General features: G+C 28.0%; 1 protein-coding gene and 1 long non-coding RNA gene across 2 annotated transcripts; both read left to right on the forward strand.

The window, feature by feature from the left end:
- Positions 1-11,052: 11,052 nt before the first annotated feature.
- Positions 11,053-13,039, forward strand: LOC128285568 (uncharacterized). Its single transcript, XR_008276043.1, has 3 exons — positions 11,053-11,182; positions 11,653-11,703; positions 12,827-13,039. It is a non-coding gene; the product is annotated as an uncharacterized LOC128285568 (long non-coding RNA).
- A 1,925-nt stretch (positions 13,040-14,964) lies between these two features.
- LOC108479904 (methionine gamma-lyase-like) lies at positions 14,965-17,697 on the forward strand. The gene is made up of 3 exons (XM_017782754.2): positions 14,965-15,601; positions 15,677-16,078; positions 17,034-17,697. Exons 1-3 carry the CDS (start codon positions 15,223-15,225, stop codon positions 17,609-17,611), a joined length of 1,359 nt encoding a protein of 452 aa, XP_017638243.1. The 5' UTR covers positions 14,965-15,222; the 3' UTR covers positions 17,612-17,697.
- The last annotated feature ends 542 nt before the right edge of the window (positions 17,698-18,239 follow it).

Raw genomic sequence — 18,239 nt, forward strand, 5'->3', positions numbered from 1 at the left:
TGTCTATTAAATTTTAGAAAAGTCAAATTTGATCATCTACATTTCAAAAATAGTTGATTTTTGTTTGCAAAAAAATATTGACTAAAATGTTAAATTTTTAAACATGAAAGCTTATATGGTAATCTATGTAAACTTCATGCTATTTTTAAACTTTTTAATAATCTAATAAATTTAAATTATTTGTTGATGTGGATAAGTAATGTTATATTAGCATAAAATGCATGTGAACTATACAGATTGCCATGCCAACATTGTTAAAAAAACAATATATTAGTTAGCATTTCAATTAAAATAAAAACAATTTGACTTTTTTCAATGTTTTTAGAATTGGACCAACGGTTAAATTGGTTAGGTCCACCGTTCACTGTTCCAACTGATTTGATAAAAAATAAAAAATTTGATTCAATTAATTCAAAACTTTTGTTTGAAACAATGCTCGATCCAATGTACCTGATTAATTGGTCCAATCAAATTTTAAACAATTTACCTTCTTTTTAAAGATTAATGACTAAGATATATGTTGAGGGCTAAAATTATTGTTATGCAATTATTTATTTTTTTTCCAATTTAGCAGTTATAATAAATAATGAATATTTCATTTTTATGATTATTTTCCAATTTCATAGAAAATCCAAAACTACCGTTCGTGCAAATGAATGTGAAAACACGTAAAAACGCTTCACTTAAAGACATGCGACAAAGCCATGTCTTAAATATATCAGGCATTCACTTGTGTGTTTCAACAAACATTCAAAGTCTCATCAACCTCCACTTTCACCCTTCAAAACACACCAATAAAAAAATATGCAGCAAACGACGGTTAAAATTAAAAACCAAAAAGAACCCCCCCAAAAAGAAAAAGATTTAAAACAATTTGTATTCATATACTTTGCTTGTTGCGGTTGTATTTAGGATTTTTAATGAAATCGAAACGATAAAATTAAAATAAATTTAAAAGTTAATTCTATTAAATAATCACATTAATTCTTAAATTTTAAAATATTTTAATTACTTTTTAAATTATTGACGTTATATCAATAAAATCTTTTCATTACTAGGATCGTTAATTTTATTGTTAAATGAAATATTGATCTTAAGTAACATAATTTAAAATAAATACTTTAAAGAAAAACTAATATTGTAAAGATCTTGATTTTAAAGTTTTTGAAACTTTTATAATAACTATCATTCATTCTCTTTTCTTTCAATTTTACTTCATATTTAAGTTTTTAATTTTAAAATTATGTGAAAGCATTTTAATTTTCTTTAAAATTTTCATTTTAAATTATCTCACATAAATACCATTTAATAATTAAATTAATAATTTCAACAATAAAAGAACCGAATTGATATCACATCGATAATTTACAATGAAATTAAAAATTTTTAAAATTTAGAGACCAATCTAAAATAAAACTATAATTCGAGATGTATAATACAATTAATTCTAAATTTAAAATTACAATGAAATCAACATGTCATTAATATTTTCCATATGTGTTTGATAAGTGAGTATAGATGTGAAAGTGATGTTTACTCAACGTATAACAAATATAGCTACAAATTCTATGACAACATTAAGAAGAAATATTTCACTTGATTTAAAAATTTACGATGTTCTCTTAAGATGATTGAAATAAAAATCTATAAAATAATATTGATCTCAAATATAATTCCTATTATGACTAAATGTAATTAACTTCTTTTATCTAAAAAACCAGAAATAATGAAGGTAGGTTAAAGACGTGGAGGAAGGGTTAGTGAATAGCATGGGCCATGAGAGACAAAGGCCACATTTATGCCGCATCACATGCCATTTGCTTCGCCTTCCACTACTCTCTAAAACTTATGTCGCATCGTACTCTTTTTCTTTACGTTATTTTATCATCATGCTTTTTTTTCTTACTGTAATATAAAAAAACCACTCTAATCAAGTTAAATAAGAATTAATAAATATATTATAAAAAATAAGTGTTTTTAATTAGATTTGTAGTTGAATTAATTTAATCATTATTTTTCGATTCAACTTGTTTAAAATAAATAATTTATATAATTTTTTAAATATTGAAGAGATAAAATTGATTCAATTAATTTATATCAATTTATGAATTCATTAAATTTTTGTTTTGTTACGAATCGATATATTAACAAGCGTGAAATTATAGAAAAGTATTAAATTTTATTTTTAATCCCATTTAATAGTTTATGTGATATTCTTGGAGTTTTTTTTCTCCAAGAAAGCAACTTGTAATGTTTAAATTTCGGTATTTGCATTTTATTTTCCTATTCTGTTGTAGCAATTTTTTTTTTATACTCAAAGTATTGTTTTTTTTTTGTTTTTTAAATCTGCACGAGTCCCTTCTATTTCCTAACATTTAACTTTTATTATAAACTAAAAAAAGTAAACAAGAGATTAATTAGGTTTTAGTTTAATTGTCACTGTTGTTATTGCAACAGTTTTGAACATGTGACTTTAACGAGGATTAAGTATGCAATATGGAATAAGGGGTTGTGAATATTTTAGTTACTCTATTAAAATATATTGGTACAATGATAAATTTAGTCTTTAATATTTATATATATTTTATCAATTTAGTTATATTTTTTAATTAAATCTTGCCCTCAACCTTTTAAAAAATTAAATTTGATTATGAACTTTTAAAAAGGCTGAATTATCGTTTTAATGAGAATATTGATTAAAATGTTAAAATTATAAACATGGTAACCCGGATTGCAATCCATACATAATTTACGTTAATTTTTTAGTGTTTTATAGTTTTAAATTATTTTTGATGTGACATATAAGAAAATTAATGTTTTGTTAACATGAAATACATGTAAACTGATGTGGAGGTTAACATGTTAACATTGTTGAAAAAATAATATTTTAATCAATATTTCTATTAAAAATGATTTAACTCTTTTAAAAGATTAATAGTAAAATTCAAATAAAAGTAATAAAATTTAAATTCAAAAAATAAAAATTGAATGATAAATTTATGAATTCCATATAAAAATTTATCAAACTACATGGATTAGCAGTGCATTTTGAGAATAATATTAATTCCTCAGAGTTCTCAAAGTTGGGATGACGAGGAATAGGGCATTATTTCCCGTAAAAGGAGCGGATGCCATGATGAGGCAAAGGGTCCATCGATAAGATGTGGGCTAGGCCTTCAATGGAATCACGATGCTTTTGGTAAGCGATATTAGATCCAGTGATCACTTAACCAACGAAAATCATGGAACTCTGTCACTTGTTCATTTGACACTCCAAACCCTCTGGACCCCAAAAGATAATCCTAAAATAATCTAGCCTTAAAAAAGCAATTATACATTTTCCAACAACCCATTTATTTTTTGTATTGACTGATTTTCAAACTCTTTTAGAAACAAGTCCATGAAGTGTCTAAGTCAAATCGTAGTAATTTTATCCTTGTAAGTTTTCATAGATGAGTTTTGATTCAACAATGTATAATGCACATGATTTGTGTTCTCTTACTCTATCTTCATGCACACAGAAATTTCAATAGAATAGAGACATCACTAAGCTTATTGATAAATTTATTGACTAAATCAACAACACTTTGCAAACTTTCATAAGTAAAAATCCTTCAACAATTAGATCTAATAACACAGTGTTAATAACAAAAATTTTAATATTTTTAAGTTCTCAATTCTAAAATAAAATTAAAAATACATTAGTAACTTTATGGTAAAATTTATTGTTTTTAAAATTATTTTTCCTAAACAAATTGCTATTTAATTAACTAATCAAGCAAACCCGATTAACAAATTAAAAAAGAAAACGCCATTACAAAGGAATAAAAGTCCGTAGTTTATGTTGAATCAAGCGTAAAATTAATATAAATTTCGGTTAAAATTTTGAACAACACTCCATTTTCAGTTAAACTCTATTATCAAATCAATTTGATTAATTTTAAATTTATATGGTTAAATTTTACTATTAATTTTATATTATACATAAATTATAGATTTAATCCATGTTTTTCGATCGTATCATTCTTAGTCTTTATGTTTTTGAAATTAGAATTTCTGTCTTGATACAACCGACAACCCATTAAATCAATTAATCAATTTTTAATAATATGAGGAAATAATATAGTTTTGACAGGTTTTAAAATAAATAACTTAATAAATTTAATAACTATATTTGGTAGTTTTAAATTTTTAAAATTTGAAAGGTACAAAGATTGAAAATAATCAAACTAAAATATAAGTACTAAATCTATAACTTTCACATAGTATAAATACTAATAGAAGAATTTAACCCTCCATTTTATCTTCATTTTTTTAAATGAGGTAAATTTATTGTGAGAAAACATGTGAAGGGCAATGGAGTTAGCACTCGGTTTTGGAGTCAAGTCGAAAGGGGGAAAAGCAAAGGGTGGAAGTATTGTGGTTTTGAGTGGGCGACGTTGTGGTGATAATTCATATATGCCCACTTACCATTCCCCAGGTAATATTTTCTTGCTGCTTTGCAATCAGAACAGTTTTGGAAAATTGGGTTTTCTTATAATTGTTTTAAGAAAAAGGAGCTGCTATTGATTTGATTATTACAATGGCACTGGCATATATTCAGTTTTGTTGAGTGGAACATGTTGGGGGGCAGCTATTTTGAATGCTGTTGGTTGATCACTTGGTGCAAATATTCCCATTTGATATCTTGGTCAGGTGAGATTGCAACAGAAATGTCCACATCTGTTCATCTTTGTTTCAAGCTGGACTTTCCTGACCCATTTGTTTGGGTTGGGCTCTTGTACTTCACCATTTTAGTTGTCTATATATTTGTTTTCAAGAAGGGTTCGGACCTGTCGGGCTTAAAGTGGTTTTAATGTATGGTGTACTTGATTAGGTAAGTCTAAAATCATTTAGAATATGGATTTGTTCCTAATGTAAACGTGTGGCCTAAGATTTTGTCTTTGTTAATAAGGTTAAAAGATTCTATAGGAAAAGTGGAGAAGGCGAAATTTGATTTGACTTGGGCCATTCTGTCAAAATCATGTTCAACTTGATGTTTAGAATGAACTTGGATGGGTTTCCAATCTAATGTTCAATCTAAACCAGAAACTAATGTGTATGAATGCAAATGAAAAAGTGTAACATCGTCAAATTTGTTGGTATAAGAACCATGACTACAACCAGGCGTTAAAGCTGGGATTATAGATTCCACAACCATTTTAGAAGCAAATTGACTGAACCATGATGTGTGTTTGGTTTGGGTCATATGGGATAATGGAGAATCTTTGGGGTCCCCCAAGATATTAAGCTAATTTATAAAAACAAAAATAAAAAGCCTTAAAAGAACGCAATGGATAAAGATGGACGATGGATGATGAAGATGGAAGATTGGCAGTGCTTACTGATCATATTCATGTGCCTGATGTCAGTGCCACGTCCTTCCTCCTGCATAATCCAAATTTAGTAACACGTAATAATTAAATGATTAATATGTACTATTTTAATTTTCTTTTTAAAAGGAAAATTAAATTCGAATATATACGAAAAAAGAAGCATAGTAATTTTTTTGGTCTTTTAATTTTATCAAATCACTTTAAAAATAGATAAAAAAATTTTAATTTTAACTAATATATATATATATATATATATATATATATATATATATGGATTATGACGAGAACAACACGAAAAAAGAAGCAACACACGTGATTGTAATGTATAATCGGTTTATTTGCTTTGTTTTCTAAATACGTATGTACCAACCACGTGGCCTTAGCTTTCACCGTATTAACTTTTGCTTTCATTCTTGAAACTTCCGAGTCATTTTCACTTAATAGTAATCTACCACCAACCGCTGTAAAGAGATATTGGAGAAATAACAGGATGAAAGAGAACAAAGTCAAATGGTCAAAGCTTTTTTCTTTTCTTATATTTTTATTATTTCATTTTGGGTAAACTTGCATTTCTTTTTTGAATTTGGTTACTTATAGTTAAATTTATATATTTTCTTTTAACACTATTAGGCTGGCAATAATACGATATTCATGATCAATAACACGACTAGTTTCAAAATATTATTAATACAAGAAGGATAGGCATTGGTCCAAACTCCAAACCATCATGAGCTACGAGACTAAGTCTGCCTAATCCGTGAGCAGCCTTGTCTTGGACTGAATTGCAGTGCACAACTGAAAAACATGTATCTTCAACGTACATAATACTACATAGGGGGTCGTCACATAAGACAATGAGCAATGGGTGCTTGTCTTCTTCGTGGACATGGTTGGTTTCTAAACACCAAAGTGGTGGGTCTTAGCTTTGCTGCATCCATTTCCTTATTGTTTGGAATTATGTATTTGTTTGGTTTCTTTTCTCCCAAATTCTTCCACATCAACAGACCCACTTTTGTTTTTTGTTCTTTATATAATCTCAATCCACCACTCTTTACTGCAGTTCCCTCATGTTTGGAGGTCACAATCAATACTAATACCTTTTTATACTTTGGGGTTAAAAAAACACCCTTGTATTCCTCATTTCTTTAATATATCATCTTTAGGTTAAAGCCTTCTTTCTCATAGTATATTATATCTGCCCAAATGTCCAAATATACAAAAACAGGTAGATTAGGAAAATATTATATAATAATATCTGTCCATTACCAATAGCTAAAATTAGTATATTTCAAAAGCTATCTAAAACATGACATATATTATTTAACTATATACATGCACCATTTAATAATAATGATAAGGAGGAGGAGGAAAAGGACAAAGGCATGAGATGTTGGAGTGTTGGGTGATAGGATAAGATTTGAGTTATGAGCAAAGTTTAAGTGCTCACGGCTTTTTAGTTATCCATATTGTGGCCGACGTGGCGGAAAAAACATTTGATTTCATGGATCCACTTGAGTTTGATGTGTCTACATTTTGACGAGGAAGAGGATGCCAGGTCATGCCCACATCAACACAAAACCAGAACCATAAATGAAAGGAAAACAAAATCATATTGGCTTTATACAATACAAGTTGGAAATGGATATTCGATTGAGAATTTCAATTTTAATTATTTTTTAACAAACTTAATAACTGATTTAATTATTTATTCATACTTAATATATTTTAACTTTTTTTTCTTTATTAATGTATTTTAATTTTGAACTTTAGAATTTTAAAATTTACATTTATTTTAAATATTAATGTATTACATTTTTTTATAGGGAAAAAATTTAATCTCAAATTTCTCGAAATGAATTGGATTAATTTAGCTTTTAAATCTTATAGATTATTTGGGTTTATATTTTTTAGAGTATTTCTCATCCGTTTTATCGTCTATGTTCAGGGTACATATTTGCTCATCTACAAAATGCAGTATTCAAAGTTTAAACTTGTGTCTCCCATTAAAAATGTAATGTGTCTTACCATTATACTTAAAACATGTTGGTTCATCTAAGTTTAATTTAACACATTTTTATTTTGAATCAAATAATTTTATATTCAAGTTATTTGTATTTTTACGCGTAATAATTTATTTTACTAAGTTAAATAAATTATTTAATTGATTTAAATTTATTATAAAATTAATAATTATAAAAATAAGTTTGGAAAATAAGATTTAATAACTTATTCGCATTTAGATTAATTAATCTATAATATACCGAAGTCTTTCGAACAAACAAAAATAATTATTACGATTCAATTTTTATTTAAAATATCATTATAAATATTTTTATCGTTGTCGGAACCATTTTTAATTTGAAAAACGGGAGTTGACTTAAAAACAAAAATAGAGTCACCACCGATCTTTTTCGAGGTGTGATCGGGATCACCTTGAGATTGATCATTTTAATAAAACATTTTAATTTATTAAAACAATGATTTTGGGTATATGAAATTCGAGAAAAAGGGTTTAGGAGTCGGTTACGCACGAGAAAGGGTTAGCACCCTCGTAACGCCCAAAATTGGTACCTAATTGATTAATTAATTTCCTTACGTCTAAAATAAATAAAAAAATTTGAAATGCAATTTCTTTTAAAACATTTGAATAAGTCAAATTGAACATTAAAATTCTCTTGTTTTCAAGGAATATAATATCACATCCAGCACGTTAGGACATGATTCTTTAGACCTTCGAAACCACGATCAATTCTTGATTTCCAAAAGCTCATACATTTGAAAATTACAAAAGGATATTCAATTATTTGGTCCAACGAAAAATCGAAACCCAACACGTTAGGGCACGATTTCTCGGATTTCCAAACATAGAACATTGCCTTTATTTTTTAGAAATTCTTATCTCGAGATACAAAATGTTATATCCAGTGAGTTAGGACACAACACCTCGAATTCCTGAGAATAACCTTTTATTTGAAACTTATGGGTTTTGATTGAAAAATGGGTTTTCGGTTACTTAAATCCAACGAGAAAAATTGGAACCCATTAAGTTAGGACACAATATTCTCAAAGGTGCCAAAAGTATTGCCTTATTTTGAAAACTTTTGAATAAAATGATTTTAAAACTTAAACAATATTAAAACACGACCTTTTAATCGAATAAAGTGCGATGGAATAATAATGTACAACGCAAAGTAATAATTCATAAACAAAATGTTATAATAATGAATCACAAATAACAAATAAATACAAAGTAAGAAAATCTAAAATAAAATATAAAACAATTCTAAGCAAATGATACATAAAAAGAATTTAAAATGGATGTTATAAAAGCGATCTAAAGTATATAAAATAATTTTAAAAAAATTAGTATCTATTCAAGATAAACTAATATATAAAACTCTTTAAAAATAATATATAAACAATTCAAAATATATAATGTAAAAAAAAGTTTGAAATACATAATATATGAAAATATTAAAGTAAATAATGTATAAAAATTTGAAATGAGCGTTATATAAAAAGTTAAAATAGATAATAACAAAAAATATAAAATAAATAAATAAATAAATAGAATGTTAATAACAAAAGTAAAAAACATATATAAGAAAAATAATAATGAAAATAATATTAATATATAAATTGAAATAAAAATATAATAAATAGAAATATAATAATAGTAGAAATATAAATAGATAAATAAAATTAAATAAATAATAATAGTATTAGAATAAAAAATAAATATAAATAGAAACATAATAATAATAGCAATAATATATTAAATTAGTTAATTTGATAATAAAATAGCGAAAATAAAAAAATTAAATCGAACCTTAAAGTAAAATTTTGGAGCAAATAAAAATAAATAAAATGAAATGGACCAATTTGAACATGCAAATAATAAGGAGGGACCAAAAGGGAAATAATCCTCACCCTCCAAAACGCACAGCTTCAAGGAGGACCAAAATGCGGTCAAAAAAAATTTTAGGGCAAAAAAAAATGAAAACTTAATTGCAAAACAATAAAAAAACGAAAAGGCTAAAAACAATTGGACGAATTTAGAAAAAAACTAATAAATTGAAATGAAATGGACAAAATTCCCACATAATTGAAATAGAAAAGAAAATAATTCAATTCCAATGGAAATAGGAAAAGAGTGAATAATCTAATTCCAAATTGAAGTAGGAATACCAAAGTCCTCAAAGTCTCCCCCTTTCAAAAATCAAAATACCCCTATTTATATACATGGGGTTTACTAAAAATAGTCTAAATAATCTAATAATAAAATAAAATAAAATAAAAACAAAAAAATCATATCTTCCTATTTTTAGCCTTTTATTAAGTCAACAAATTTTGAACTCATAAGCTTTCTCCATCTTTCTGATTTGGCCACAATTTAATGATTGTCATTCAATTTGGCCCTTTTTAGCTCGTTTTCGACCGATTGCATCCTTTGACTTCATTTATTCGATTATTATTTTTTGGAGCCCAGGCTAAAATTAGCCTATTACAATCGTTAATAACATTTATTTAATTAAAATATTGATTTTTAATAACATTTACCTATTCTAATTTTTGAATCAGCATAAATTAATGAGTTTTCATCTATCTTTGATAATCAATGAAAATCAAAATTATTTGATCCTCATCATCATCATCATCTACTACTATAATAATTATTATTATTATTATTATTATTATTATTATTATTATTATTGGAGATTCAAGGAAAAGGAATCAACCTTTGATTTATAATAAAAAAATCAATATTTAATCTTATTTTTTATTTTTTTATATATGTTTAACATTTATCTAATGAGCAAAAACCAATGATATGTTTGAATTAAACAAATATTTAATTTAAGTTTAGCTTAAACCTATTTATTCAAGTTATTTTCGATTTATATTATGTCGGGTTGAACTATTTTAGATTTGAATTAATTTTAAATTGAATTAATTTCGAGTTTAAATCAATTTGAGTTTAAGTTACGGTATAAATATAAATTTACTCAACATGATTTTTATTTTGAAAAACAAAACTAGAATCATCTCTACTTCAAATAAAAATATATTCAAATCATATATAGTACGTTAATTATTTACATTGGGCCTCGATTTTTAAGTGTTGCTCACATAAAAGTCAAATATTTTTAAAATGTTTAAATAAAACTCAATGTAATGACCCAAATTTTACAGTTATCAAAAAGTGCATTTTGGTCTCCATTTCGAAAAATAGATTCGTAAATATTTATTAAAAATATTTACGAAGTTAAGTGAGTGATTAATTTAAAGTTTAATGAAGTGAATTAACTTAAATTAAGGATAATTAGATAAAATGATTAAATTGAATGAAGAGTGAAAGTTTAATTATAGAATAAAGAAAAGTAAAGGGACTAAATAAGCAAATAAGTCAAAAGGGATGACAAATGTATGGTTAAAATAAGTTAAATGTGTACAAATATAAATGGTACACATGTATTATACATGTATATTTACTTATTATATAAGTAAAATAATAATAATTAAAGTTTATTATATTAATATTATTTTATATTAAATAAATAAATAAATAAAAGTTGTGACAAGTGTGAGGTGATAAATGAATACATGTGTATTAATAAATATACACATGTATAAATAATAAATATTATAATAGTTTAATAGTTTAATTAAAAAAAACAAAGAAATAAATAAATAAAAGAAATGAAAAAGAGAAACAAAGAAAACGAAATAGAGAAGAACAGGGGAGAAAGAAAGGGAAGAAAGGGAGAAAAGGGAAAATCAAGGTTTTGAAGCTTAAACTTTAATAGGTAAGTTAATTTAGCCCTTTTTACTTCGTTTTGATGTTTTAAAAGCTTTAGAACAAAGTTTTGATGAAATTAAGTTGATATTTTGAAAGTTATTAGATTTTTAGATAATGTTCATGTTGAGTAAAATGATGAAATAAGGGTTAAATTGATAGAAATTCAAGTTAGAAATGAAATAAGGATTGAATTGTAAACTAATTCATAAATTTTATGTTGTAGGGACTAAATTGATGAAATTTTGAAATTAGGAAAATATGTTGGAAAATCAATAGTTAAGTATGAGTTTGAACAAAATTTGAATAGAAATGAAGTATGAATTAAGATAGAAAAAGTAAGTGAATTTAGTGAAGATTAAATTGAGATTAAAGTAGAAATTGAATAGAAATTGTATTAATTAGATATAAATTAGTAGTGAATTAATGAATATGAATTGTTTTAATTCCCGTAGCTAATGTTGTCTCGGAAAATCTCAGCTAAGCAAGGAAAAATGACAAAGACAATGGGAGTTAGCTCGAGAAAATATGGTTTGTATTTCTATAAACCGAATTTAATAATTATTTGTTGAATTTATTATTTATATGAATGGTAAGTATTATTATTATTATTATTATTATTATGGTATTAAATTGAATAAAAATTCATAAATTATTAGTGATTATTGATATTGAATAGAATATGTGAATATTGAATGAAGAATTGAAAATGTATATTGTATTGAAATTGAATTACATGTGAATTGATATGGAAAGGTATTGAAATGAAGAGAAAGTAAATTAAGAATGGAAAGTGGAAATTGAAAATTGACTGGATACCCTATTAACAATGTCGGGTTAGTCGGATATAGTTAGCATGCCATAGGATCAGAGGAGTTAGGGATATTCCGACTGTGTGTCGATGAGACATTATATGTGTCGACTACTGTGACTGTTCCGGATTCGTTCTGAAGAGGTACTCTATACCTGACTGTTACTGTTACTGTTTCGAATTTGTTCGGATGAGGTACTTTGTGTATCGTTACTGTTACTGTTATCAATACGGTGTATTCCGGCTTCGGCCGATGAAACACCGTGAAATATCCCTGGTGTGTGGGTTGGATTTAAGTCCGTGTATCCGTCGGGTCCGAGTCATGTTAATAGGGATAATCAAGGATATCAAAGAATGAATGTTATTAATTTATTATTCATTAACTGTTATGTCTATAAAGACTGCTTGATTATATAACAGATGAAGATTACTGTATAGTAATGAAAGTATATTGAAGATCGATTAATAAGGTTTTAAAGCTAAATAATGAAGAGTAAATGGTTGAAGTATTAAGATTCTAAAGTAATGCTTAAAGTTTAAGAATACATGAATGTTGACTGCTAATGAAAGCTATAAATGGACAATAAAGGTAGACCAAATCAAATGGTAAGGTTTATATGTTATGAAATTAAGTTATATGACAAAAGTATAGAGACTATGAAGTTAAAGCTTAAAGCTCGAATGTATATATGAATGACGGGTATTATTATTTAGTGATTTACAAGTTTATTATGATTAATATATGACTTAATTAAATGTTAAATTTCTTACACTATTCAGTACTTCTGTTTATAGAAATACCACTAAGTTTATACTCAGCATACGGTTTGTTTTCGTGCTCAGGTTAGGTTAAAGAAAGATCGTCGAATCAGCATCCTAAGCCGATCCCGGACTCAACAAGGTAAAATATGTTAATTGTTGATAATGGCATGTACCTAGGCTATTAAGTTAATAGAGTAAAAATGTTCAAGAATGGTTTAAAGATATTAGGTCATAAAATGAAATATACATGCTTGAAAGTTAATATAAGTAAGTTGTTTAAGATTGTAAACAAAATTTTAAGTCAATCTAGACTGTGGTACCACTGAGAGAACATTGGTTGAATGTTTTATTGTCAAGTTGGGTTAGCATTAAATATGTTTAATTGAGTTTTAATCATGTTGAGAGTCGGTAAAAAAATGTTATCTTAAAGCTTAAGTTTTTACAAGGTTAGTAACTTGCAAAACGAAGCTCATCATAAGTCCACACGGCCAGGTCACACGGGCGTGTGATCAGATCATGTAAGACACATGGCTCACGCACGGGCGTGCGCTTTGGCCGTGCAAAATTAACAGATTCTAAAGAAAAACAACACGGTGTTTCCACACGGACGTGCAAGAAGGGTACACGGGCGTGTCTCTTAGGTCACATGGGCGTGTCTCTTAGGTCACACGGGCGTGTGACACTATTCACAAAAGGGAATTTTTAAGTTTTCACGAAAATTTTTATAAGCTTCCGGTCGAACCCCGGTTGGATTCAAATGTTTATAGTAATCAATATAGGCCCATTTAAGATACAAAATGACATAATTTTAATTTATGTATCTTAATTATCCCCGTCTAATACATAAAAGTATTGTAAAGATTGGTAATGCTTCGTAATCCTGTTCCAGCGACGGGACGAGGTTAAAGGGGTGTTACACTCAACCTATTCGAAATTGTTCAAATAAAGGCTTCTCAAGTTTTAAATTATGTATCCATTATTTTCGTTGACTAGTTAAGAAGTTCAAATAAAGCGCATGAATGTTATTAGTTAAGAAGTTTACTTTTCGTTGACTCCCAAAAATTCAATAAAAAAGTTCAAGAACAAAAGGTCTTAGATGTACATTATATTGGCCTTTTGGGCTCAATGCACGAATCCACCCTCTCAACTTGGTTCTTACTAGTTCATTGGAGTACAATGGCTTATAAAAAATGGGTCTCAAGGTCTTTCTTTCAGGAACTTGGATTTGATTCTTTTGAAATATCTTAAGTGTTGTTTGATAAGTTGAGAAATTAAGTATTGAAAATTTAACTATTGAAATTTAAGTTATAAAATTGTTTGACATATTACTTAAATTAATTATGGAATACAATTAGATTGTTTGATAAATATAAAATTTAAATTATAAAAATAAATTTCACATTTATCCTTAATTTTAAACATTTCACCTTATTCTAAACAAAAATAAAAAATTAAACCTAAAATTTTTATAAAATAATATAATATTAAAATAAATAAAATAAAATAGAATTAATTAAAAATATTCTCGTAGTTCTTATTTACTTATTAATTTCCATAATTTTTTTATAAAAAACTCTATTATATTATTTTTATTTTGAATTATTAAACATGTGGAAAAAATAAATCATTAAAACTATTTTTTAATCTCTACAAAATCAATGTAAATAAATGAATGATATTATCAGTGTAAATTATAAATGTTAAATGCACATATTTGGAGTTAATTGGCCTACACGTTAACAATTTGGGGGTAAAAGACGGTCAAACATAAGTTAGGTTACAATTCTTGGGTTAAACTAAAAAATGCAAGATTATGCCTTTGAGACATGCTTTCCTTGTTTCGTGATTTTGACTTTAAAATTTAAAACCATATTTATACATTTTAGCTTATTCATTTCATAAATTCTTTAAATAATATATATATTTATATGTGTATATATGTTACAAAGTTTTATCTAAAATACGAAATTTTTAGCAATGTTAACATTATAAATTTTTACATTTATCCTTTTGGCTTATTTGTGTTATAATTTCTTTAAATTATATATATTAAAAGATTTTATCTAAAAAAATAGCTATAATCACCTTATACAATTTTTATATTTGGTATTAAACTAAATTGTGACATGTTTATACCCTTTTGGCTTATAAATTTTAAAAATAATATATTTATTACCTTACAAGAATTTATTTGAAAAAGGAAAGTTTTAGTCATGTTCACATTTAATTTAGGTAACGCTTCTTTTATCCGCCACTAATACTTTGTTTTGCAAAATTAATTAAATTGTAACAAACCCACCTTATTTGTTCAATTCCCTGCTTTATATATACCTTCAAATCCCCTCCCCATCTCCTGGCAAGCCCTTTTTTAATTCCATCATTAGTTCTCCAGTAACCAACAAAGGTCCCCCACATAAAAAACAAAAAAAAAAAAAAAAAAAAAAGGAAGAAGAAGAAGAAGAAGAGGAGATTTAACTATGGCAGAAACCCAGAGCCGTGGCCTTGTTTTCGTCGGGAAGAAGAGAGGAACAGGAACCGATGACTTTGACGGGGATGATATTTTCGTGGCTAAGAAATCAATGTTGCCCACAATGGCATCGGAAAGCGACCCTGCCGCTGCATTAGCCAACGCTCGCCATGAATTCGGTGAACATGGTGGTGTTAACATGTCCATTGAAGCCTCCGCCACCTTCACCGTCATGGAACCTGAGACCATGCGCCGTATGTTCGCCGGTGAACTCGGTCCTGATCGTGATTTCTTCATCTATAGCCGTCATTTTAACCCCACCGTCTTAAATCTTGGCCGTCTCATGGCAGCCCTGGAAGGAACCGAAGCTGCTTATTGCACCGCTAGCGGTAATTAAAATTTTTTCACATAAAAAAAATGTAATTTTTTTGTGGTTAATAATTAATTTGATTTCGTGATGACAGGTATGTCTGCAATATCATCCGTGCTGTTGCAACTCTGCAGCAGCGGCGGACACGTAGTGGCATCGAGGACCTTATACGGCGGCACCCATGCACTCTTAACACATTTCTTTCCCAGAGCCTGTAATATCACGACCACGTTTGTGGACATCGGCGATCTCGAAGCTGTGAAAAATGCCATCGTCGAAGGAAAGACCAAAGTGTTATACTTCGAGTCGATGTCGAATCCCACGCTCACCGTAGCCAACATTCCGGCACTAAGCAGAATCGGGCACGAGAAAGGAACGACGGTGGTCGTGGACAACACGTTCGCCCCCATGGTTCTTTCTCCGGCTCGGCTGGGTGCTGATGTGGTTCTCCATAGTATCTCTAAGTTCATAAGCGGTGGGGCCGATGTTATAGCAGGTTCGTTTGTCGTATGTTTCTCTTATCCGTACACGTGTCGGACACAAATCTCCGTTGTTTTGTTTAGGGAGTCGTGTCGTCAATCACGTGGGATCCTGTGATTGATTCAGTTAATAAGGCCAATTCAATTCAAAGCCAAATTTTAGCCTCGTCAAAACCAGTCTTGGCGAAATATATTATGCCAAAAGGTCAAATTTATTATTAGATTTAATTTATAAATTAATTTAGTGGCTATTTCATTTAAAATACATGCAATTATTTATGTTACATGATAAAGTGGAAGAGATTTGTTTGGAAGAAAAAAAAATCCATAATGGGGTTAATTATTTGAAGAAATTGAGGGAATAATAGTGGCGGATTTTAGACTAATTTTTGGGACACTATTAAAATTTTAGGAGTTTAAAGAGATTTTTTTAAATAAAAATTAGAGATCTAATTAAAATTTTTAAAATTTTTGTGAGATTAATTTGAATTTACAAATATTTCAAAAGAGCTTATTAAAATTTTCAGAAAAAAATAAAAAAAAGGTTTAATGATATTTTTAAAAAATTTAAAGAAAAATTTTCTCAAAATTTTGCCCCCCAAAGCCCTTGGCACCATTACAATCCGTACTCATAATTAGAAAACTGGATTACTAATTATTTTTCTCTCGTGTAAATATGGAAAAGTGTGGTTTTCAGGCAAGCTTTTATGGGTGATATGATCATGAATTTCATCAACATGCATGTGAGTGAGGTGTGCGTTTCAATCTTCCTTTTCTTGTCGTTATCATGGATAAGCTTTCATGTGATGTTTTTTGTCTTTTTTTTCTTCTGATAAATTGTTTTGTTATTTTAAAGACCTTTTATTTGACATTTTTAGTTGAAAAGTACACAAGTATTTTGTTCTTCTAATTGTTATCTTTAGTTTAGTTTATTAATTAATTACTACAAGATGTATTTGCTGTAAAATTCAGGTGCTGTTTGTGGCCCTGCAAGCCTGGTGAACTCAATGATGGATCTTCATCAAGGTGCGTTGATGCTTCTAGGCCCAACCATGAACGCCAAAGTTGCCTTCGAACTCTCCGAGAGGATTCCTCACTTGGGCCTGAGAATGAAGGAGCATTGCCGAAGAGCCATGGAATATGCCATTAGAATGAAGAAATTGGGGCTCAAGGTCATATACCCAGGCCTCGAGGATCACCCTCAGCATGAGCTATTGAAGTCCATGGCCAACAAGGAATATGGGTATGGTGGGCTTCTTTGTGTTGACATGGAAACCGAAGAAAGAGCCAATAGGCTGATGCACCACTTGCAAAACTATACTCAGTTTGGGTTCATGGCGGTTAGCTTGGGTTACTACGAGACTCTCATGTCTTGTTCCGGCAGTAGCACCAGCAGTGAAATGAATGCCGAAGAGAAGGAACTTGCCGGCATTTCACCGGGGCTGGTGAGGATGTCCATCGGATATATCGGAACACTAGAGCAGAAGTGGAGCCAATTAGAAAAGGCACTGTCTAGGATGCAAGATGGCACCTTGTTGATTAAAAACTAATGTTTGCCTTAGGTGTATAGAGTCTTGTTTATGTTGTTTCAGTTGAACTGGAGCGTTTGCATAAATATAACGCTTTTTTCTTTTAAGATCTTTATCCTTTAACGTTGGACAAACATAAAATAAATTATTTAACTCAAGATTTATACACACACAATAGTTGTGGCCCTTACAATGTTTTAGCTTTGGGCTTGAAACAAAAAGAAATTAAGCTAATCGAATGCTTCATACAAACATAGCAGGGTCTAGATTTTAATATGATGAAGTAGCACATTGTATGCTTGAAATGACAGAGTAAAACAGAGTTCATTTCTTCCAAATGTTATTTCTAGTATCCCATATAATTTTGATTCAACTATTTGTTACATTAAAATTCAAATGCCAACAATTCAATTTTATAAAAAAATCATTTTAGTTATTTATTAATTTTTTAACTTTTAAATTTATATTTTTGTCAACCCACCTTAAAATTAATGAAAAATTAATTTTTTAACTTTATTGACGTTACATAAGTGTGAATGACACATCCACACTTAATTAATTTATTACAATTTAAAAATTCAAAAAAATTATAAAAGCTATTTAAAAATAAAAATTTTAAAAATTATTTTGTTAATATTTTAATTAAATC

The sequence above is a fragment of the Gossypium arboreum genome, chromosome 12 (genome assembly GCF_025698485.1).
Source record: "Gossypium arboreum isolate Shixiya-1 chromosome 12, ASM2569848v2, whole genome shotgun sequence".
Lineage (NCBI taxonomy): Eukaryota > Viridiplantae > Streptophyta > Magnoliopsida > Malvales > Malvaceae > Gossypium > Gossypium arboreum.

Coding starts and splice junctions, on each gene's coding strand:
- LOC108479904 (XM_017782754.2), top strand. CDS start 15,223: ATGGCAGAAACCCAGAGCCGTGGCCTTGTTTTCGTCGGGAAGAAGAGA. Junction 15,602..15,676: donor TGCTTATTGCACCGCTAGCG/GTAATTAAAATT, acceptor TCGTGATGACAG/GTATGTCTGCAATATCATCC. Junction 16,079..17,033: donor TGGGGCCGATGTTATAGCAG/GTTCGTTTGTCG, acceptor TGTAAAATTCAG/GTGCTGTTTGTGGCCCTGCA.